The 20,000-nt window shown below is 40.7% G+C and overlaps 1 protein-coding gene across 1 annotated transcript in view; it reads right to left on the reverse strand.

Moving 5' to 3' along the window:
* The window catches only part of LOC143286522 (uncharacterized), a 43,303-nt gene that overhangs the window by 2,687 nt on the left and 20,616 nt on the right, over positions 1–20,000 (reverse strand). The window contains exons 13-19 of the mRNA XM_076594115.1: positions 15,618–15,677; positions 14,330–14,506; positions 13,111–13,249; positions 11,976–12,084; positions 8,517–8,589; positions 7,199–7,348; positions 4,842–4,999 (exon numbers count right to left, since the gene is read on the reverse strand). Coding sequence (XP_076450230.1) covers positions 4,842–4,999; positions 7,199–7,348; positions 8,517–8,589; positions 11,976–12,084; positions 13,111–13,249; positions 14,330–14,506; positions 15,618–15,677 — 866 coding nt within the window. The remainder of the gene's footprint in view (positions 1–4,841; positions 5,000–7,198; positions 7,349–8,516; positions 8,590–11,975; positions 12,085–13,110; positions 13,250–14,329; positions 14,507–15,617; positions 15,678–20,000) is intronic.

The raw sequence follows: 20,000 nt of genomic DNA on the forward strand, positions 1-20,000 counted from the left end.
CAAGACCGTCAGCAGTAGTAGTAGTAGTAGTAGCGGCAGCAAGACCGTCAGCAGTAGTAGTAGTAATAGTAGCGACAGCAAGACGGTCAGCAGCAGCAGTAGTAGTAGTAGTAGTAGTAGTAGTAGTAGTAGTAGTAGTAGTAGTAGTAGCGGCAGCAAGACGGTCAGCAGTAGTAGTAGTAGTAGTAGCGGCAGCAAGACCGTCAGCAGTAGTAGTAGTAGTAGTAGCGGCAGCAAGACCGTCAGCAGTAGTAGTAGTAGTAGTAGTAGTCGTAGTAGTAGCGGCAGCAAGACCGTCAGCAGCAGCAGCAGCAGCAGCAGCAGCAGCAGTAGTAGTAGTAGTAGTAGTAGTAGTAGTAGTAGTGGCAGCAAGACCGTCAGCAGCAGCAGCAGTAGTAGTAGTAGTAGTAGTAGCGGCAGCAAGACCGTCAGTAGTAGTAGTAGTAGTAGTAGTAGTAGCGGCAGCAAGACCGTCAGCAGTAGTAGTAGTAGTAGTAGCGGCAGCAAGACCGTCAGCAGTAATAGTAGTAGTAATAGTAGCGGCAGCAAGACCGTCAGTAGTAGTAGTAGTAGTAGTAGTAGTAGTAGCGGCAGCAAGACCGTCAGCAGTAGTAGTAGCAGCAGCAGTAGTAGCGATGATGATGATGTCGACGTCGACGATGTCGGTGTGATGAAGAAGATGATGATGATGATATTGATGATGACGACGACGACGATGACGATGATTATATTGACAACGACGACGACGACGACGACGACGATGATGATGTTGATGATGACGATGTTGACAGAGTAACACTTTGAGAAAGCAGCTCGGAGAAGAAGAAAAACAAGAAAGAGAAACATTGGAGAAAGCTAGGGGTGGAGAAAAAGGGGGAAAGTGATGGAAGCTCGTCATCGGCTGGGAAAATGTAGGGTGGACACTAGGGATGTCCAAAATATGCAACCACAACAACATATATCAAATCCGAAGTGTCTGGGAAGTCTGCTGGTGGGTCACAAGTTTAAAAGAAATTTGTTACATACATCGGACCCGCTGGGGAGAAGTAAAGGAAGAGGGGTGACGGGGGTGGAGTGGGTAGGGGAGGGGGTGGGGGGGAGGTGCGTTGCCATGTTATCATCGAATAAATCACACTGGATGAAAACACACACACACACACACACACACACACACACACACACACACACACGCACGCACGCACGCACGCACGCACACATACAAAAACACCAGAACCGAAGCCCCTGAACAATAACAGATTAAACGTTTTGATACATCAAAATGCGGGGTTCAAAAAACGTTCAGGACCATTTGAGAACTTACAGTTTTCTTCTGTGAAAGGTATGGATAAAACTAATCATAATATGCTGAACGTTTCGGCAAACAGCTGTGACTGTAATGACCAGAGGTGCTTTCTTGCGTGTAAATTTCTTTCTCTTTTTTTTTACACATTCATTAGATTTTAGATTGTACGACGCATGCAGCATCCAGGAGGAAGTACTGGCCAACATCGACAGCAGTGGAAGCCAAGCTGTACGGCACCCTGGAGGAGCTGCGACGGACGGCAGCCTTCATCGAGGACACCGGGCTGCTCATCTAATGGGAGGCGAACGAGGAAGAAGAAGATCTTTTTTTTCTACAAACCAGTGAATAACTGTACACTTGTCGCTGAGACATCTATAGATTTTTCAAGCTGTTTGTCGTAAGTGGAGTGATGGCCTAGATGTAACACGTCCACATAGGAAGCGAGAGAATCTGAGCGCGCTGGTTCGAATCACGGCTCAGCTGCTGATATTTTCTCCCCCTCCACTAGACCTTGAGTGGTGGTCTGGACGCTAGTCATTCGGATGAGACGATAAACCGAGGTCCCTTGTGCAGCATGCACTTAGCGCACGTAAAAGAACCCACGGCAACAAAAAGGTTGTTCCTGGCAAAATTCTGTAGAAAAATCCACTTTGATAGGGAAAACAAATAAAACTGCACGCACGAAAAAAAAAGAAAAAGAAAAAAAGGGTAGCGCTCTTAGTGTAGCGACGTGCTCTCCCCAGAGAAATCTGTTGTGATAAAAAACAAACAAAAAAACACTTACAAATACAAATAAAATTGTGTGCGAAACAGCTGGTTTTTTTTATTCGAAGAGAGGGAAATAGTAAACGATTACGAAGCCTGCATAATATTCAATCTTTTTTTCTTTTCTTTTTTCCATTTTATGAAAATATATTTGCTTTATGAAATGGTCCTTAACTTTTTGTATGTGGTCTGCGACGGGCGCAATAGCCGAGTGGTTAAAGCGTTGGACTGTCAATCTGAGGGTCCCGGGTTCCAATCACGGTGACGGCGCCTGGCGGGTAAAAGGTGGAGATTTTTACGATCTCCCAGGTCAACATATGTGCAGACCTGCTAGTGCCTGAACCCCCTTCGTGTGTAAACGCAAGCAGAAGATCACATACGCACATTAAAGATCCTGTAACCCATGTCAGCGTTCGGTGGGTTATGGAAACAAGAACATACCCAGCATGCACAACCCGAAAACAGAGTATGGCTGCCTACATGGCGGTGTAAAAACGGTCATACACGTAAAAGCCCACTCGTGTGCATACGAGTGAACGCAGAAGAAGAAGAAGAAGAAGTATGTGGTCTGCGTATTCAAAGGAAAAGTTTTGTTTTTCTTCTTGCTGTCTTATTCCTTTTCTTTTTAAATCGGTATATATTTCAAACGTCTCCAGTGCCGCCTTCTGATAAAGCGATCGGAATTTTACAACTGGACATTTACATGTATACAATTCCAATGACTGATTCGAGTTTTACCACCACTCGTTTATCTGTAACACGAAGTGATAATGTTTTAACAACATACACGTGTGTTTGAACGCCGTTTGATATCCACAATTCTTTTTTGCTGCAGGATCTCCAGCGGTACTGTTCCCAAGACAGACGGAGGAGGAAACAATATCAAGCATGCAAAAGTTTAGGAAAGATTATTTCCTGTAGCTGGATATATATATATATATATATATTTTTTTTTCTTTTTTTTTTTTTAAGGAAGAGGAAGTAAAGAGGGGGTAAAGAAGACAGAGGGATTTACAAGTAAGGTTTGGGGGGAAAAAGTGTGAGAGGGAGAGGAAGACAGACAGAATGACAGATCGTCAGAAAGACAGAAGATATAACATAGTGTGTGTGTGTGTGTGTGTGTGTGTGTGTGTGTGTGTGTGTGTGTGTGTGTGTGTGTGTGTGTGTGTGTGTGTGTGTGTGTGTGTGTCTGTGTGTGTGTGTGTGTGTGTGTGTGTGTGTCTTTGACTGTGTCTGTTTCTGTGTGTGTGTGTGTGTGTGTGTGTGTGTGTGTGTGTGTGTGTGTGTGTGTGTGTGTGTGTCTGTGTCTGTGTCTGTGTCTGTGTGTCTGTCTGTGTCTGTGTGTCTGTGTCTGTGTCTGTGTGTCTGTGTGTGTCTGTGTCTGTGTCTGTTTCTCTGTTTGTGTGTGTGTGTGCGTGTGTGTGTGTGTGTGTCTGTGTGTCTGTGTCGTTCTGCCTGCGTCTGTGTCTGTGTACATATGCATGTATCTGAGTGTGTGCATGCGCGTGTGCACGTACGTGCACGTGTGTTACTTTGCATTACGTGATACTATATGATATGATATCATATCATATAATATTATATTACATCATACACTGCACAGCACCGTACCGTACCGAACCAGTTGAAAGCATACAGAACAAAAAAACAAAGAAACAGTGGCAGAAACAGAGAAGGCGATAGAAAAACGGAAATCCCCGGAACATTATTTCCGCACATGTAGGGGTGGGGTATGATGTATAACTGAAAGAGTCAATGGCATCGCCACAGCCAACTAAATAGATACATAGATAAGTAAGTAAATAAATAAATACCAAAACGAGATATATAAATAAGCACGTAAATAATATACACATACCTACACACCTACACATATATACATGCATATTTACATACATACATGTAAATAAATAAGTAAATAAATAGATAAATAAATATTTCAGTGAGTGTATAAATGAACGCATTATCAAATAAGTAAATAAAGCAATCGATTTAAATAAATGAGCAGAGATTCAATGAATAAAACAAGTAAATTGATTCCATTCCATTCATTCTCCTGCCCGGGATGGGCGTAGAGGAGACATGAGGGACGATTCCGTAGTCAGACGACGCCATCCGGTTCTATCTTCTGCCTGTCGTATCAGCGTAGCGCTATCCATATTGGTCCATTCCTTGATGTTGTCCACCCAGCATTTGGCTTGCCTCCCTCTTCGCCTACCACCCTCTAGCGTTCCCTGTAGAACTGTCTTTTGCAGTGAATTGTGGCGTGTCACATGCCCGAACCATGACAGCTTCCTCCTTTTGACCACTGCTAAGAGTGGTTCCATTTGGAAGAGCAGAGAGATCAGCTTTCCAACAAAGATCAAACTGTACCGATCCCTGGTGCTATCCATACTGCTGTATGGATGTGAAAGTTGGACTTTAACAGCAGAGACTACTAGGAAAGTCCAGACGTTTGAGACAAAATGCTTCAGACGACTGCTTGGAATCTCATGGAAGGACAGAAAGACCAATGACTTTGTCAAGAGAAACTGATAAAACAATCAAACTAATCATACATGAATAAGTAAACAGATACACAGATAAATAACAAGATAAACAAATCGATAAAAAAAACACATATAAAATCAATAAATAAAAGATTTCCAAACAAGCAATTACCATGAATGAATAAATAACTGTATGAATGAACGAGTAATTTTATTAGTAAAGAAAGTAATCGATGAATCGCAAGCTAGCTAACAAACAAACAAACAGACAAGCTAATAAACACCTTCTGGTGCCGACAGTGAAGACAGGGCTAGTGTAGTACATGCAGAAATTCTGCCTGCTGCACAGACTGGTCAGCATCAGAGGCTGGTTCGGCCCGAAACCGTACACCTCTGGGGTCACGCTGTGGGCTGACCGCGTGATGACCACTTCGGGGCTGAACTGGTGGAACACACATGCACACAAGCAGGCACAAAGCATGTATGCACGCACGCACGCAGACCGGTTGACATATTCATACAGACGCATACACACATTTGCGCAACCATGCACATACACACACACCCACACACACACGCATCAACGCACATCGTCTAACATCACTGATAGTGAAAAGACGCTAAACTAAAGAACGAACGATCCACGCACACACGCGCGGGCGCGCGCGCACACACACACACACACACACACACACACACACACACACACACACACACACACACACACACGGACGCACGCACAATCATTAGCGCACATTCACACCCACACCCACGCCTACACCCCGTCCACCTACCCACACACACACACACACACGTGCATCAAGAATGCGGGGTTAGCACACAGACACACAAACCAACACGCGAATAAGCGCACTTGCTATCACACACACACACACACACACACACACACACACACACACACACACACACACACACACACAACGTACGAGCAATAGACCACAAGCACTACGTGTATCTGTTTAGACAGGGCTTGTTCATTTTCTTGTCTTTAAAACACAATGGTCACAAAACGGTAAGGTAAGGACCACTCTATATATATATAAAAAAAAGCAGGTATGTTTTCATAAAAGGTTTTGATGTAAAACATAACAGGAGCCGATTAACAAATAGTAAAGAGTGGTAACTCTCTCCATTCACAAGGTACACAACTTCAGGTCAGTGCTGCTTACGGCTACCGATTCAGCTAGCACACTGGTAAATAAAAGGTACATTGGAACAAACCCAGACACTTCTTCAAAAAGGAAGCGCCGGGCCTGTCCTTATACCGATCATCTGACATGTGTAGGCAGCAGCAAAGACAGATAAACTTTTATTCAAGACTGGCATAGCCTCTTTAATCCTGAACAAGCCACACAGACCACATGGACAATGCAGAACAAACACATGGTTGCCTCGGTGGTTTGTTCCAACGTACCTTTTATTTACCTGTGTGCTAGCTCAATCGGAAGCGTAAGCAGCACTGACTTGAAGTTGTGTACCTTGTGAATGGAGAGAGTTACCACTCTTTACTATTTGTTAATCATTTCATCTCCATGCCTAATTGTTTGTTCATTTCCATAACGGGAGCTGGTTTGAATTGTGAAGGCCACCACCCACTGTCTCCCACTGGCTTTATCATCATAATAATAATGGACATTTATATAGTGCATTTCTCCAGAAATACTGCTCAAAGCTCTTTACGTTTCATTCCCCACTCCCCACCTCCCCATCAATACCTCCCGCCCCCCTTCGCCCCCACCCCCACCCACCCACACACACACGGAAGCACGTGAAAAACTCACGCAGCTGAACGTTGGAAACAACCAACCCATCTATGACGCCCTCCAGAAAACGCATCACTGCAACACGCACCCAGGCACACGAACGCACGGACATCCACCATCACACACACGGCAAACAGCCTCTCCATAACAAAACATATACCCAAAACCAGATCACACCAAGATAAAACACACACACACACACACACACACACACACACACACACACACACACACACACACACACAAACCAACAAAAAAAACACATCAACAAAGAAACAAACAAACAAAAAACACCCCCCAAAAAAAAGAAAAAGAAAAAAAAAAGAAGCTAAAAAAAACTGCTGTTACTGCTGTTGGAAAAGATGTGTTTTCAGAGCAGACTTAAGAGATTTCAGCGAGACAGAATGACGCAAATCTTCTGGTAGTTTAAAGATGTGTTTTCAGAGCAGACAAGAGATTTCAGCGAGACCGAATGACGCAAATCTTCTGGTAGTTTAAAGATGTGTTTTCAGACTTAAGAGATTTCAGCGAGACAGAATGACGCAAATCTTCTGGTAGTTTAAAGATGTGTTTTCAGAGCAGACTTAAGAGATTTCAGCAAGACAGAATGACGCAAATCTTCTGGTAGTTTAAAGATGTGTTTTCAGAGCAGACTTAAGAGATTTCAGCGAGACAGAATGACGCAAATCTTCTGGTAGTTTGTTCCACAATGACGAATCCTGGAAAGAAAAAGATCTCTTACCCTGTTGCTTCTTCTTTTTTTCTTTTTTTTAACAACAGGGAGTTTTAAAAGCCTGGTATCAGAAGCAGAACGAAGGTGTCATCCAGGAAAGAAAAAAAAGAGGACCATCACTTACAGACCGGAAGCCAGCGTCGGCAGGGGTCAGGTTGAAGACAGGGGAATGGTCCATGGCAGCCGCCAGAATGATGCCGAAGTGGAAAGGTCCGATGTGGGTCAAGGTCGTCCACACCTCTCCCTCTGGACCCACCCCCTTCCCCCACGCTCTCTGGACCACAGAGATGGAAGGTAACGAAACAAAAAGATTAAGTAAAAAAAGTGAAAAGAAGAAGAAGAAAGAGTTAGAATCAAATGAAATGAATTAAAATTAAAAGAAAAGAAAGAAACTGAAATAAACTGACATAAAATAAATAAAAAAAGAATGAAAGGTGGAGAGATTTAACTTGTGAATATAAACCAGGTGACTCGGAGACGTATTGCAAGCAATGTATAATTACAAAAAAAGGGGAAAGAAAACATATTTTTTCAATGCAAAAGAATATAATTATATGAAATACGATACAATGAAAGTATTATACTGTTTGAAATAGCAACAGTGATGGTGATGAAGTTGATGATGATGATGATTATAATAATAGTAATATAATCATCATCATCATCTTCTTCTTAATAATAATAATAATAATAATAATAACCACCTGGTGAATGGAGTATAAATAACAGCATATAATGAACTGCTGCCAATGTTACATATCATTGGGTTTGGTCACCTGTGACCATATTCGATCTCAGAAGATGTATTAATTTCAGGCCAAAGCCTCACAAGTGGCGATAACAAGAGTATCAGTTGTCACTGTAATTGTCATTAATTGCTGAACTGCTTTCACAACTAAACTACAGAATTAAGGATAAAAAGTAATAAGACATGCAGCGTCTGTTGCCACAAGTTGGAAACTATTTTGCTGATTTGTTGCATATTTTATCTTTGTTTGTTTGTTTGTTTGTTTGCTCGTGTATTTGTTTATTTTGTGATTTTTTTCTGTCGTTCTATTCAAATGGCACTTTGTTGTAAATATCATGTCAATTTCTATATTTGCTTTTTTGAATGACCTTAATGTTTTGGCGTAAAAAATGCTTCTGTCTTGAATGAACATTCTCTGACATAATGTTGAAAAAAAAATGATGACTTCATAAAGGAATGCGAATAGGTTAATATATACAATCTTCACAGCAATCACACTTTCCCTTTGAGACTACAAAATTAATCATATTATAGCTGTTCTGAAACATGTATAGTCAGAGAGCGAATTCATTGTATATAGCGCAGCTCTTACCACTGATTATTTCTGTATTACTGTTGTTGGTTTTTGTTGTTGTTGTTGTTGTTGTTGTTTTCTTTCTTTCAAATCTGAACACTTACTTTTTTTCATGCTTACCTGCCAGAACTGTCTATCGATGGCGGTAGCTGGCTTGCTTGGCTTCAGAATCAATCCGTCCGCCCTACAGCATCTGAAGATGGAAACGATATAACGGGGTAGATATGCCTAATTGCGAACGGTCCAGTCGAAGCCACCGGCTCAACGTGTGTACTGTAAAGATAACGCGTCGTACGATTGTCAAACGTAATTATTTTTGTTTATGAAGACTTTCTCCGACTGGTTGTACCAGGAAAAGTTCGTCTGCTAATTGTTTTCAACGTTTTGTCGACGTTTGAAATAGCAAGGGTGCCTGAGGGTAAATGCGAACGGGCAAGTCTAGTTGCGAACGATGGCTTTGAATGCATGTAGACAATTAAAACAGAAGCAGATCTTTAACTCATTGGACATAACATATTATTGGAACATCGCACCAGACTGTTGTATTGTTAGTTTTGATCACACATGCACACAAACACAAAAACAGACATTTAAACACACACACACACACACACACACACACACACACACACACACACACACACACACACACACACACACACACACACACACACCTCACCGCACACACACACACACACACACACACACACACACACACACACACACACACCCCTCACCGCACACAAACACAGCATTTTGAGAGTGCTCTGTAACTGTAGCAGCGTTTGCACGCCAAAATATATATTGGTCTAATTGCAAACGACACTAGTTTGTAGATTCCTGTCAAAACTGACGTTCTGGTCTGTCACCAATATGTTTTCTTGAATTATCCCGGCACTGGTAATGCGCATTCAACATATCCGATCAAATCAACAAATCTAAACTGTGTACAGGTTCCAGTCCCACAACTTGCTTTCCTTGATTTTAGGATTTTGAGAGCACGTTTGTAACCTTGGTCGGCAGTGGTGCACGAAGAGAAGAAAGAGCGCGGAAATAGCCAGAAATACCTGGTGTTTGACTGGTTCTTGGAAATGGATATTCATTAAGGTATTAGAAAAAGGTCGAAGCAGACGTTGAATTGTGGAATGCAACCGTTAAGAACGCTTCAAAGTGTGTGTGTGTGGGTGGTGTGTGTGTGTACGAATCGTTCACAATTACATACTGTTTGCAATTAATGCTGATCTCAAATGATACAATAATGTACACTCAGTATCAAGAAGTGAGGTTGCTCTGTTTGTATTGGTCTCAATCCTTATATTACTTCTCTCTCTCCATCTGTGTCTGTCTGTCTGTCTGTCTGTCTGTCTGTCTCTCTCTCTCTCTCTCTCTGTCTGTCTGTCTGTTTGTTTTGATGCATGAATGAGAACAAAATGGGGAAGGGGGAAACCGAGTTGGAAACATCCGGAACACTGACACAGGGTCGGGGAGAAAGAGAGAGAGAGAGAGAGAGAGAGAGAGAGAGAGAGAGAGAGAGAGAGAGAGAGAGAGAGAGACTGACTGAATGAATGAATGAATTATATTTCTGAGAGAGAGAGAGAGAGAGAGAGAGAGAGACAGAGAGAGAGAGAGAGAGACTGACTGACTGAATGAATGAATTATATTTCTGAGAGAGAGAGAGAGAGAGAGAGAGAGCGGGAGACACGGACATGCCTTCTGGTTCCCCCACTGTACCCCGTCCTTCACCCCCTCCCCAACCCCCATCAACACCACACACGAGCGAGAAATAAACAATCAGTTAATAAGGGGAACCCCCACCCCCACCCCACCCCCACTGACACGGGGTGGGGGAGAAAGAGAGAGAGAGAGGGGGGAAAGAGAGAGAGAGACTAAATGAATGAATGAATGAATGAATGAATTCTATTTCTGAGAGAGGGAGAGAGAGCGGGAGACACGGACATGCCTTCTGGCTCCCCCACTGTACCCCGTCCTACACCCCCTCCCCACCCCCATCAACACCACACACGAACGAGAAATAAACAATCAGTTAATAAGGGGAACCCCCCCCTCCCCCCCACCTCTAACCCCCCTCCCACCGCACCCTTCCCCTCCCCCCATTCAAGGAAGAGAGGAGAAGAGAGAGAGACAGAGACAGACACACACACACACACACACACACACACACACACACACACACACAGAGAGAGAGAGAGAGAGAGAGAGGGATAGAGGACAGCAGTATGCTGGAATGAAAAGAGGGGATAGGGGAGTGGGGTTTACGCGGAACTGGAGGGGAGTTTCCTCCTTTGAGCTTACTGATCAATGTGCTATAATGTCTGCACAACTCTGTTTCTGGCTAGGTTGTTTTGTTTTGTTTTGTTTTGTTGAGTGCTTATACTATTTTTCTCCTCTCCATTTCTTTTTTTCTCTTTTATCATTTTTTTTTTTGTTTCCTTTCAGAAGTGAGAATTTCAATGCTACAACTCCCTTCATTCTGAGAATTCACACACAAAAATAAACACGAAATGCCGAGCCGTCCTGTATGTGTTGAATCCGGAATTTAATAAACACCTTTAACAGAAAGAAAGGAAAATATATTTCAAAGAGAGCAAAAAACAAACAAAACAAACAACAACAAAAAATAATAATAATAAACGCGAGAAGCCTCACACAATGAGATATCCTCATTGCATTTCTAAAAAAAAAAAAAAAACCCAAGTAAACTAAACGAAATGTTAAAGAAGAAAAATAAATAAATAAATACAATTCCAGAAGCAGAGATTTCTGAATGGAAAGGGATTATTATTTTTGCCTGGTCTCTGATGGGAAATAACCGCTACATAAGTTTCAATAATGATAATGAGAACAACAACAACAAGACATACAACTTCAATGTTTGTCTTACCAAAGCAACAGTTCTGGCGCAGCCTGTAGTTGAGATGTTTGGTGTTGTTGTTGTTGTTGTTGTTGTTGTTGTTGTTTTGTTTTTGTATACTATTTCATGTGAATGATTGTGAGATGTAATAAGTATTTGTCCCTTCTCTTTTTCGTTCCCGCTCTCTCTGTCTCTCTCTCTCTCTCTCTCTCTCTCTCTCTCTGTCATTGTCTCTGACTCTGTCTCTGTCTCTCCCACACTATTTCTCTCTCTGTCTTTGTCTGTCTCCCTCTGTGTGTGTGTGTGTGTGTGTGTGTGTGTGTGTGTGTGTCTAAGAGAGAGAGAGAGAGAGAGAGAGAACAACAACAACAACAACAACAACACACACACACACACACACACAGGGAGAGACAGAGACAGAGTCAGAGACAGAGACAGAGCGGGAACGAAAACGAAAAAGAAGAGTGAGAGATGTGGGGGAGGGGGGGATGCGGGCGGGGTGTTAGGGGAGAGAGAGACAGGGAGAGAGCAAGGTAAGAGAGAGAGAGAGAGAGAGAGAGAGAGAGAGTGAAAAAGTACAAGAGGTATACAGAGAGACAGGCAGACGGACGGAGAGAAATGGAGAGGTGGGGTTTGGGGGGGGGGGAGGGGTCCTTTTTTTTCTCATTCCCCCCCTCCCCCACCCCCCAAATGGCCAGATGACTCACTGCATCAACATGGAGACGTTGGCATGACTAATGCTGTCGCTGGGCCCCACAGACCCTGTGCTCAGTGTGGCTACAGCCACCTGAAGCTCTGTGTTGGGCTCCAAAAGGTCTGGACGGGAAAGTAAAAAAAAAATCATTAAGCTAAGAAATCTATTATGCGATGATATCACATGGTTTTTTGACTCACTTGTGTAAACAAAGTGAGTCTATGTTTTAACCCGGTGTTCGGTTGTCTGTGTGTGTTAGTGTGTGTTAGTGTGTGTTAGTCTGTGTGTGTGTGTGTGTGTGTTAGTGTGTGTTAGTGTGTGTGTGTGTGTGTGTGTGTGTGTGTGTGTGTGTGTGTGTGTCCGTGTGTCTGTGTGTCTGTGTGTCCGTGGTAAACTTTAACATTGACATTTTCTCTGCAAATACTTTTTGTCAGTTGACACCAAATTTGGCATAAAAATAGGAAAAATTCAGTTCTTTCCAGTCATCTTGTTTAAAATAATATTGCACCTCTGGGATGGGCACAAAAAAATAATAAAAAAGAAGCCTAATTATATGCAAACTGCATTTACTGTTATATTTATATTTTTTGTATTCTCTAAACTTCGCACTTTGACCTCTTATTCTGACACAACAACAAGAGGAGTCATTATTATCATTTTTTTGTTCAAACAGGAACTTCTTTTGCTAAGCATGGAATTTTTATTTATTTTGCAAACGTTTTGGTGCAGATAGTAAAAAAGGGAAATTACTCAGTAATTAATGCTAGGGGACTTAATTTATCACAAGTGAGTCTTGAAGGCCTTGCCTCTCTTGTTGTTTTTGTTTTTGTTTGTTTGTTATGTTTTTTGTTAGTAAAGTCGAACTTTTTTGTCATGCATAATTTTCTTGTTCTGTGACTGACCACGTGATTACACAATTTTCGATACAACAAACACCACGTCGACGACGACAACAACAATAACAACGACAAAACCAACGACTATAACAACGACAGAAAAATCCTATGCCATCCGTATTATAAAGAATCAAGTTTTTAAACAATTAATCAAACCATTTGCCTGTGCACTCCATCTATAAAGGAAAAAAGTTTTAAGAAAACAATTGATCAAACCATCTGAGTGTAGGTCTCTTGGTCACTCTGACTCACTGTAGGTGTTTCCGGGCTGTTTGGGAATGGTCCAGAAGGTGTCCTTGAACGGAGCGATCCCCAAAGCGTCTGCCCAAATGGAGACCTCACCGATCCGCCATTGCTCATCCCCTGCCCTGTAGCTGTCACTGAACCTGACCTACATTCAAAGCGTACGATTGCAGTTCGAAAAGGCTGGGTATAATCATTTGGGAACGACGACGCCAAAGGCATGTCCTTGCTTGGTCTGTATGAATATGACCGGTATCAGTATCAGTATCAGTATCAGTAGCCCCCGCTGCCCCCCACTTTTTTTTTTTTTTTTTTTTTGTAAGCCCTGGATGGCCCTGTACGGACAGATACAGCTATAAGCAACAAAGGCAATAGTTCCAAGACCATACTAGAAGAATGCGCTATAGAAACGTCGTTATTTATATCAGTAGTAGTAGTTGTTGTAGTATTAGCAGCAGCAGCAGCAGCAGCAGCAGCAGCAGCAATAATACTGGAAGCAGCAGCAGCAGTAATAGTAGCACTGTGAGTAGCAGGAGTACTCGTATTGGAAGCAGTAGCAGCAGAAGTTACAAAAGTAGTAGTAGCAGCAGTAGCAGCATTAACAGCGGCAGTAGGAGTAGCAGGTGTAGGAGAAGCAACAGTAGTATCATCGGAAGCAGTAACAGCAGCAGCAGTAGCATATGAATATATATATGGGGGTGGGCGTGGGGGAGGGGAGTGGGTGTGGGTGTCCGAAATAAATCACTGATTAAAACAAAACAAAAATATTAAAGATTGAGAAAAAAAGCGATAATAGTGATACTACTACTACTACTACTACTACTATTACTACTACTGATGATAATAACAATAATAATTGTAGCAGCAATAGAGCAGTAGAGCTTCAAGAATGTGCGCTTTAGCAAGATACCTTGATAAATATATAAATTAATTAATTAAATACACAAATAAATAAATAAATCATCATCATCATCATCATCATTGGAAGAAGAAGAAGCGGAGGAGGAGGAAGATGATGATGATGATGATGAGGGGGAATTAGAGATAAATAAAAAAATAAATAATACCCAATAAAAAGAACAGATAATAAATAAATAAATGATTAGATAGATAAATAAATAGACGAATAAATAAATGAATGGAAATAAATATATAACTAACTAACTAAATAGATAAATAAAATAAAATAAATAAATAAATAAATGAACATAGCAAAAACAAAACGCACCTGGGTGACGGCAGGCACCATCAGACTGTGCAGGGCGTGGCGGGGCAGAGCCCTGCTGTAGGTCAGGCTGACCCCCAGGGCACGTGCTGCCCACCCCATCTGGTCCATCCACGACGCCGCCACATCCACCCTGCTCTGGGTGGCCCTCAGGCCCCGGAACTGACCGTCCAGCCGGTCCTGGTATAGTGGTGGTGGACATGGACAGAGGCCACAGGTACCGGTGGTGAGAAACCTTGGTTTGACTTGTTCGATGGATGTGGATCCTTGTCGATATATCGTCCTTATTTATAATTATCGTCATCATTCCTTTGTTGTTGTTGTTGTTGTTGTTCCTCTTCTGCTCCTCCCCCTCCTCCTTCTTCTTCTTCTTCTCCTTCTCCTTCTTCTTCTTCTTCTTCTCCTCCTCCTCCTCTTCTTCTTCTCCTCCTCCTCTTCTTCTTCTTCTCCTACTCCTCCTCCTCTTCTTCTTCTCCTCCTCCTCTTCTTCTCCTCCTCCTCCATCTCTTCTTCTCTTCTTCTTCTCCTCCTCCTCCTCTTCCTCTTCTTCTCTTCTTCTTCTTCTCCTCCTCTTCTTCTTCCTCCTCCACTTCTTCTTCTACACTTCCTCCTACGTCAGCGTGGTAGAATCGTCTGACGCTGCCTTTAGGCGCTTATCGTTCGTTTCTTTGTGTGATTCAGTCGGTCAGTCACACAGACACACACACACACACACACACACACACACACACACGCACGCACGCACGCACGCACACACACACACACACACACACACACACACACACACACACACACACACACACACAAACACAACAACAACAAAAAAAAAAAACCAACAACCAAACTTAGAACTAACTCCAACACAGCAAAAAAGCGTCGTTTAAAAGTATGCCTATACTATTGTGTTGTATGAAATGAACTCATTATCATAAACGTGTTGGTTCGATTGTTTATGTTTCAGGAGAGTGGTGAGAATATGGGGCTACTTGAAAAAAAAAAAAAAAATAAAAATAAAAATAAAAAAAACCCTCTCTAATTCGTCTCGACACTCAATCGATGTGACTTGACCATGATGAGGATTTCACAATATAAGCCCTTACCATAATTTTTGTTTGTTTGTTTCTTATGAAACTGTTGGTCGTGTTTACGTTTTGTTTTGTTTTGCTTGTTTTCATGGATTTGTTCCGTTTTGTTTTGTGTCTACTGAACAAAAGAATGTTTCTGATGTTCTGTATTTGAAGCATGCAATAAAGTCGTTTCCACTGAATCCCTGACCAATCTGTGAACTCACCTGGTCATACATGGTCAGCCCCCACGTCCGAGCTTCCTTGAAGAGATCCATCCAGAACTCCTGCCGATAGATAGATAGATAGGTAGGTCGGTAGATAGATAGATAGATAGCCAGAACTCCTGCCGATAGATAGATAGATAGATAGGTAGGTAGGTAGGTAGATAGATAGATAGATATATAGCCAGAACTCCTGCCGATAGATAGATAGATAGATACATAGGTAGATAGATACATAGCCAGAACTCCTGCCGATAGATAGATAGATAGGTAGGTAGGTAGATAGATAGATAGATAGATAGATAGATAGATAGATAGATAGATAGATAGATAGATAGATAGCCAGAACTCTTGCCGATAGATAGAGAGATAGATAGATAGATAGATAGATAGATAGATAGATAGATAGAGAGATAGAGAGATAGATAGATAGATAGATAGATCAAATCAAATTATGGTGCTTAGAGCCTCGCCGGCCACTAAGGCCATCTCAAGGCTTTATCCACGTTAATACCTACTTCAAGTCTGAGATAGATAGATAGATAGATAGAGAGAGAGAGAGAGAGAGAGATAGATTCAAGATTCAAGATTCAAGATTCAAGATGATTTATTCATATAGGCCAAGGCCCCTAATGAAGGGGTATATGAACAGACAGCAATAAAAAAAACAAAGAAAAACAAAAACATTACACATAATACAACATACATAAAAAAAAACCCGATATAACATAAGTTCAAATGAAAAACTAGCCTAGCAACAAAACAGTGTTTTCATGACGTAATAGTTTCTCGGACTTTGAAAGCTTTATATAAATACAAAGCAAGGTTTCTAACAATTTCACAGGATGTTGAGGACATTAACAAGTTCAATTTAAACATATTTGGTTGTCTATAATATTTAGGCTTAATAAATGATTCTCGAATATTCCTCAAAGCTGGACAACAAAGGACAAAGTGCATTTCATTTTCTATCGAATCTTTGCATAATGGACAAATCAGATCATTGTCATTACATATTCTGTATCTATAATGATGAACCGCTAGCTCAGAAATACCTAGTCTGAATCTTGTTGTTATATATTTCAAATGTCTATCCATATTTAACATCAGGTAAGGTTTCAAGTCTGGGCCATTGCTGAAATTCCTATAAAAATCAAATCTTTCACTATTTTGAATATGATCAGACCATTTCTGCCATCTACAATCGATCAAACGTTGCCGAAAAGCACAAATAAATGACTGAATGCTGCCAACACCTTGGTTTAACCAAACAAAACCAAACCCATACTCAAATAAACAGTGACGTATTTTTGTTACCCAATTTACTTTGCCTCTAGTATCTAAATCAAATAGCATATCATAAGCTTTACGAGGTAATCTGTTGGCATCCATTTATAATAACCTTAACCAATAACGAATACATTTAACTGCAGCAACTAAATACATCGGGTACCGATTTGTTTCTCCATAAACTAAATCATTAGGAGTTTGCCTTTCAACACCTAAAAATGTCTTCAAAGCAAAAGTATGAACTGATTCACAATGAACAGCGGCTCTATCTAGGCCCCACAACTCCGAACCGTATAACACAACTGGCTGTACCTGAGCATCAAACAGCTTAATAAATAAATCAAAAGAGGTATTATTGAACACATGTAACTTTTTCATAATACAGATTAAAGCATTTTTAGCCCTACTTGCTAAATCTTTACAAGCACCAACAAAACTCAAACGTGTGGAGAAAAATATTCCCAAATATTTATAAACGTTAACAACTGGCATTAACTCATCACCATACAACCACCTTTCCCTGCTACTCAGATAACCACCCTTACGAAATACTATGATATTACTTTTAGTCATGTTTACTCTTAATTGAAGTGAATCTGCCGCACGGTGTAAAGAATTCAGTTGTGTTTGTAGACCTACAACAGTTTCTGACATCAAAATAACATCATCAGCTAACAGAAGTATAAACAATTCAAAGGCATCAACTGAAAATACAGCTCCATGTCTCCCATTCGTAATTACCTGAATTGCAAGTTCGTTTATGAAAAGAGAAAATAAAATTGGGCTACAAGGATCACCCTGTCTAACCCCTACTGTACAGTTGATAAATTCAGTCAGTTTGGCACCACAACGAACTCTAGCTCTTACTACATTATACATACTTTTAATACAATTATAAAGTCTACCTCTGATACCATTCCTTAGTAAAACAGGCCATAAAAGATTTCGGTTAATAGAGTCAAACGCTTTTTCAAAATCAATGAAAGCGACATACAATTTACGATTAAAGGAGAACTGTTTCTGAACAAGTGAAAGCAACGTAAACATGTGGTCTACTGTAGAATATCCTTTTTTAAATCCAGCTTGATGATCACCAGTGATATTATTTTCGTCAACCCATTCCTGTAATCTTTTATTGATAATTATTCCATACAATTTACCACTTATATCACCTAAAGAAATACCTCTATAATTATTGGGATTATTTACATCACCTTTCTTGTAAATGGGCAAAATAATAGATTCTATCCAGTAATTAGGGTATACACCATTATCAAACAGTTTATTAAACAGCTTAACGAAAAAAAGGACTACTTGATCAGAAGAATTTTTATACAGTTCACTAACAATTCCATCAGGACCAGCTGCCTTACCATTTTTAAGTTTTCTTAATGCCAGTAGTACCTCTTCATTAGAAATTGGCCGGTTCATGTAAAGATCTGCTTCATCATCAATCATAGCATCATCATCATAAGCCACTTCACTATGCTCGTTATCAACATTCGATTGTAACAAAGACTGAAAATGTTGAAACCAAGTGTCACAATCAATAGTATGTCTAGGTTGTTTTCTTTTCTTCGAAACTCTATTAATATTATTCCAGAATTCCTTTTGGCTACGTATAGATGTTACAAGCTTATCCATTAAAGATTTATTGAAGTCCTTCTCTTTTCTCTTTAATAAATGTTTATATTCTCGTCTTGCAATTACATATGTATTTTTATCTTCCACTTTTAATGTCCGTCGACTTATCCGTAATAACCTTCTTACCTCCCTTTTACTCATAGCACACTCATGGTCAAACCAGTCATCACGTACCTTGTTGTTATTGACACGCACACGTCTTTTCATACACTCCGCACTTTCCTTCATACATTCATTCAACAATGTTAGTGCATCATTCACATCAACATCTATCAAATTTATTGCATTGTCAATTTTTGTACTAATCTGCTCATTACTTAAAGTATCACGAAACAGCTGTGCATATTCTTCATTCCATATGATTTTTTCAATGACAATGTCCTGTTTTTGTTCAGCTGCATCAAAATTTTTACCTCTAGGGAAAACAACGTGAAGTGTTACAGGTAGGTGGTCAGAGTCAATACGTTCTGATACAATTAGTTTACATGAATCAAAAACAATATGAAAGAGAGAGAGAGAGATAGAGAGAGAGAGAGAGAGAGAGAGAGAGAGAGAGAGAGAGAGAGAGATAGGTAGATAAACAAATAAAAGATGATAGATAGACATACAGACATAGATAGAGAGATAGATAGATAGATGTGTTTTTATGTGTCTGTGTGCTTGTGTGTGTAGAATATATATATATATGTATATATATATATATATACATAGAGAGAGAGAGAGAGAGAGAGAGAGATAGATAGATAGATAGATAGATAGACATGGTGATGGTGAGAAAGATGAAGAGGAAGATGCGGCCCTTGTTTTAGAACACTTTCTTTCCAAGAAAAACAGGAAGATCAGGGGGAAAAAAAGAAAAGCATTACCAATGATAACGATATGATGAAGAACATTACTTTTTTTTCCCAAGACTAGAATGCACTCCTACCCTCTCCAAGTTGCGCAAGATGACATTCCTTAGATAATATATTTCGTATATGTTCTCTTTTTAATTATGTATTTACTTTAAATCTTTAGTATTAGTATTATCCTCTTCTTCTTCTTTTTTTATTTTTTTTTATTTTTTTTTCCATAGGACCTGACTAGGCGCGTCGGGTTACGCTGCTGGTCAGGCATCTGCTTAGTAGATGTGGTGTAGCGTATATGGATTTGTTCGAATGCGATGACGCCTCCTTAAGAAAGTGAAACTGAAAAACAACAACAACAACAACAAAAACATCAAAAATCTGTCCAGACTGACCACGAGTCAGACAGAGGTCTTTCTGGACTTAGATAATAACCCTGATTTTCGACAGAGCAGTGTCCTTGCTGTAATGTGCTGGAATGGAAAGCGAGTGTGCCCAAAGGTTCGAGTCCTATAATCATTATCAGGACTGGGATTTTAGACACCCTCCCCTTCCCTCTCCGCTCCCTCCACTACATGTTCAGGGGTGGTCTGTAAGCTATGCTGAT

The sequence above is a fragment of the Babylonia areolata genome, chromosome 10, assembly GCF_041734735.1.
Source record: "Babylonia areolata isolate BAREFJ2019XMU chromosome 10, ASM4173473v1, whole genome shotgun sequence".
In the NCBI taxonomy this organism is placed as follows: domain Eukaryota; kingdom Metazoa; phylum Mollusca; class Gastropoda; order Neogastropoda; family Buccinidae; genus Babylonia; species Babylonia areolata.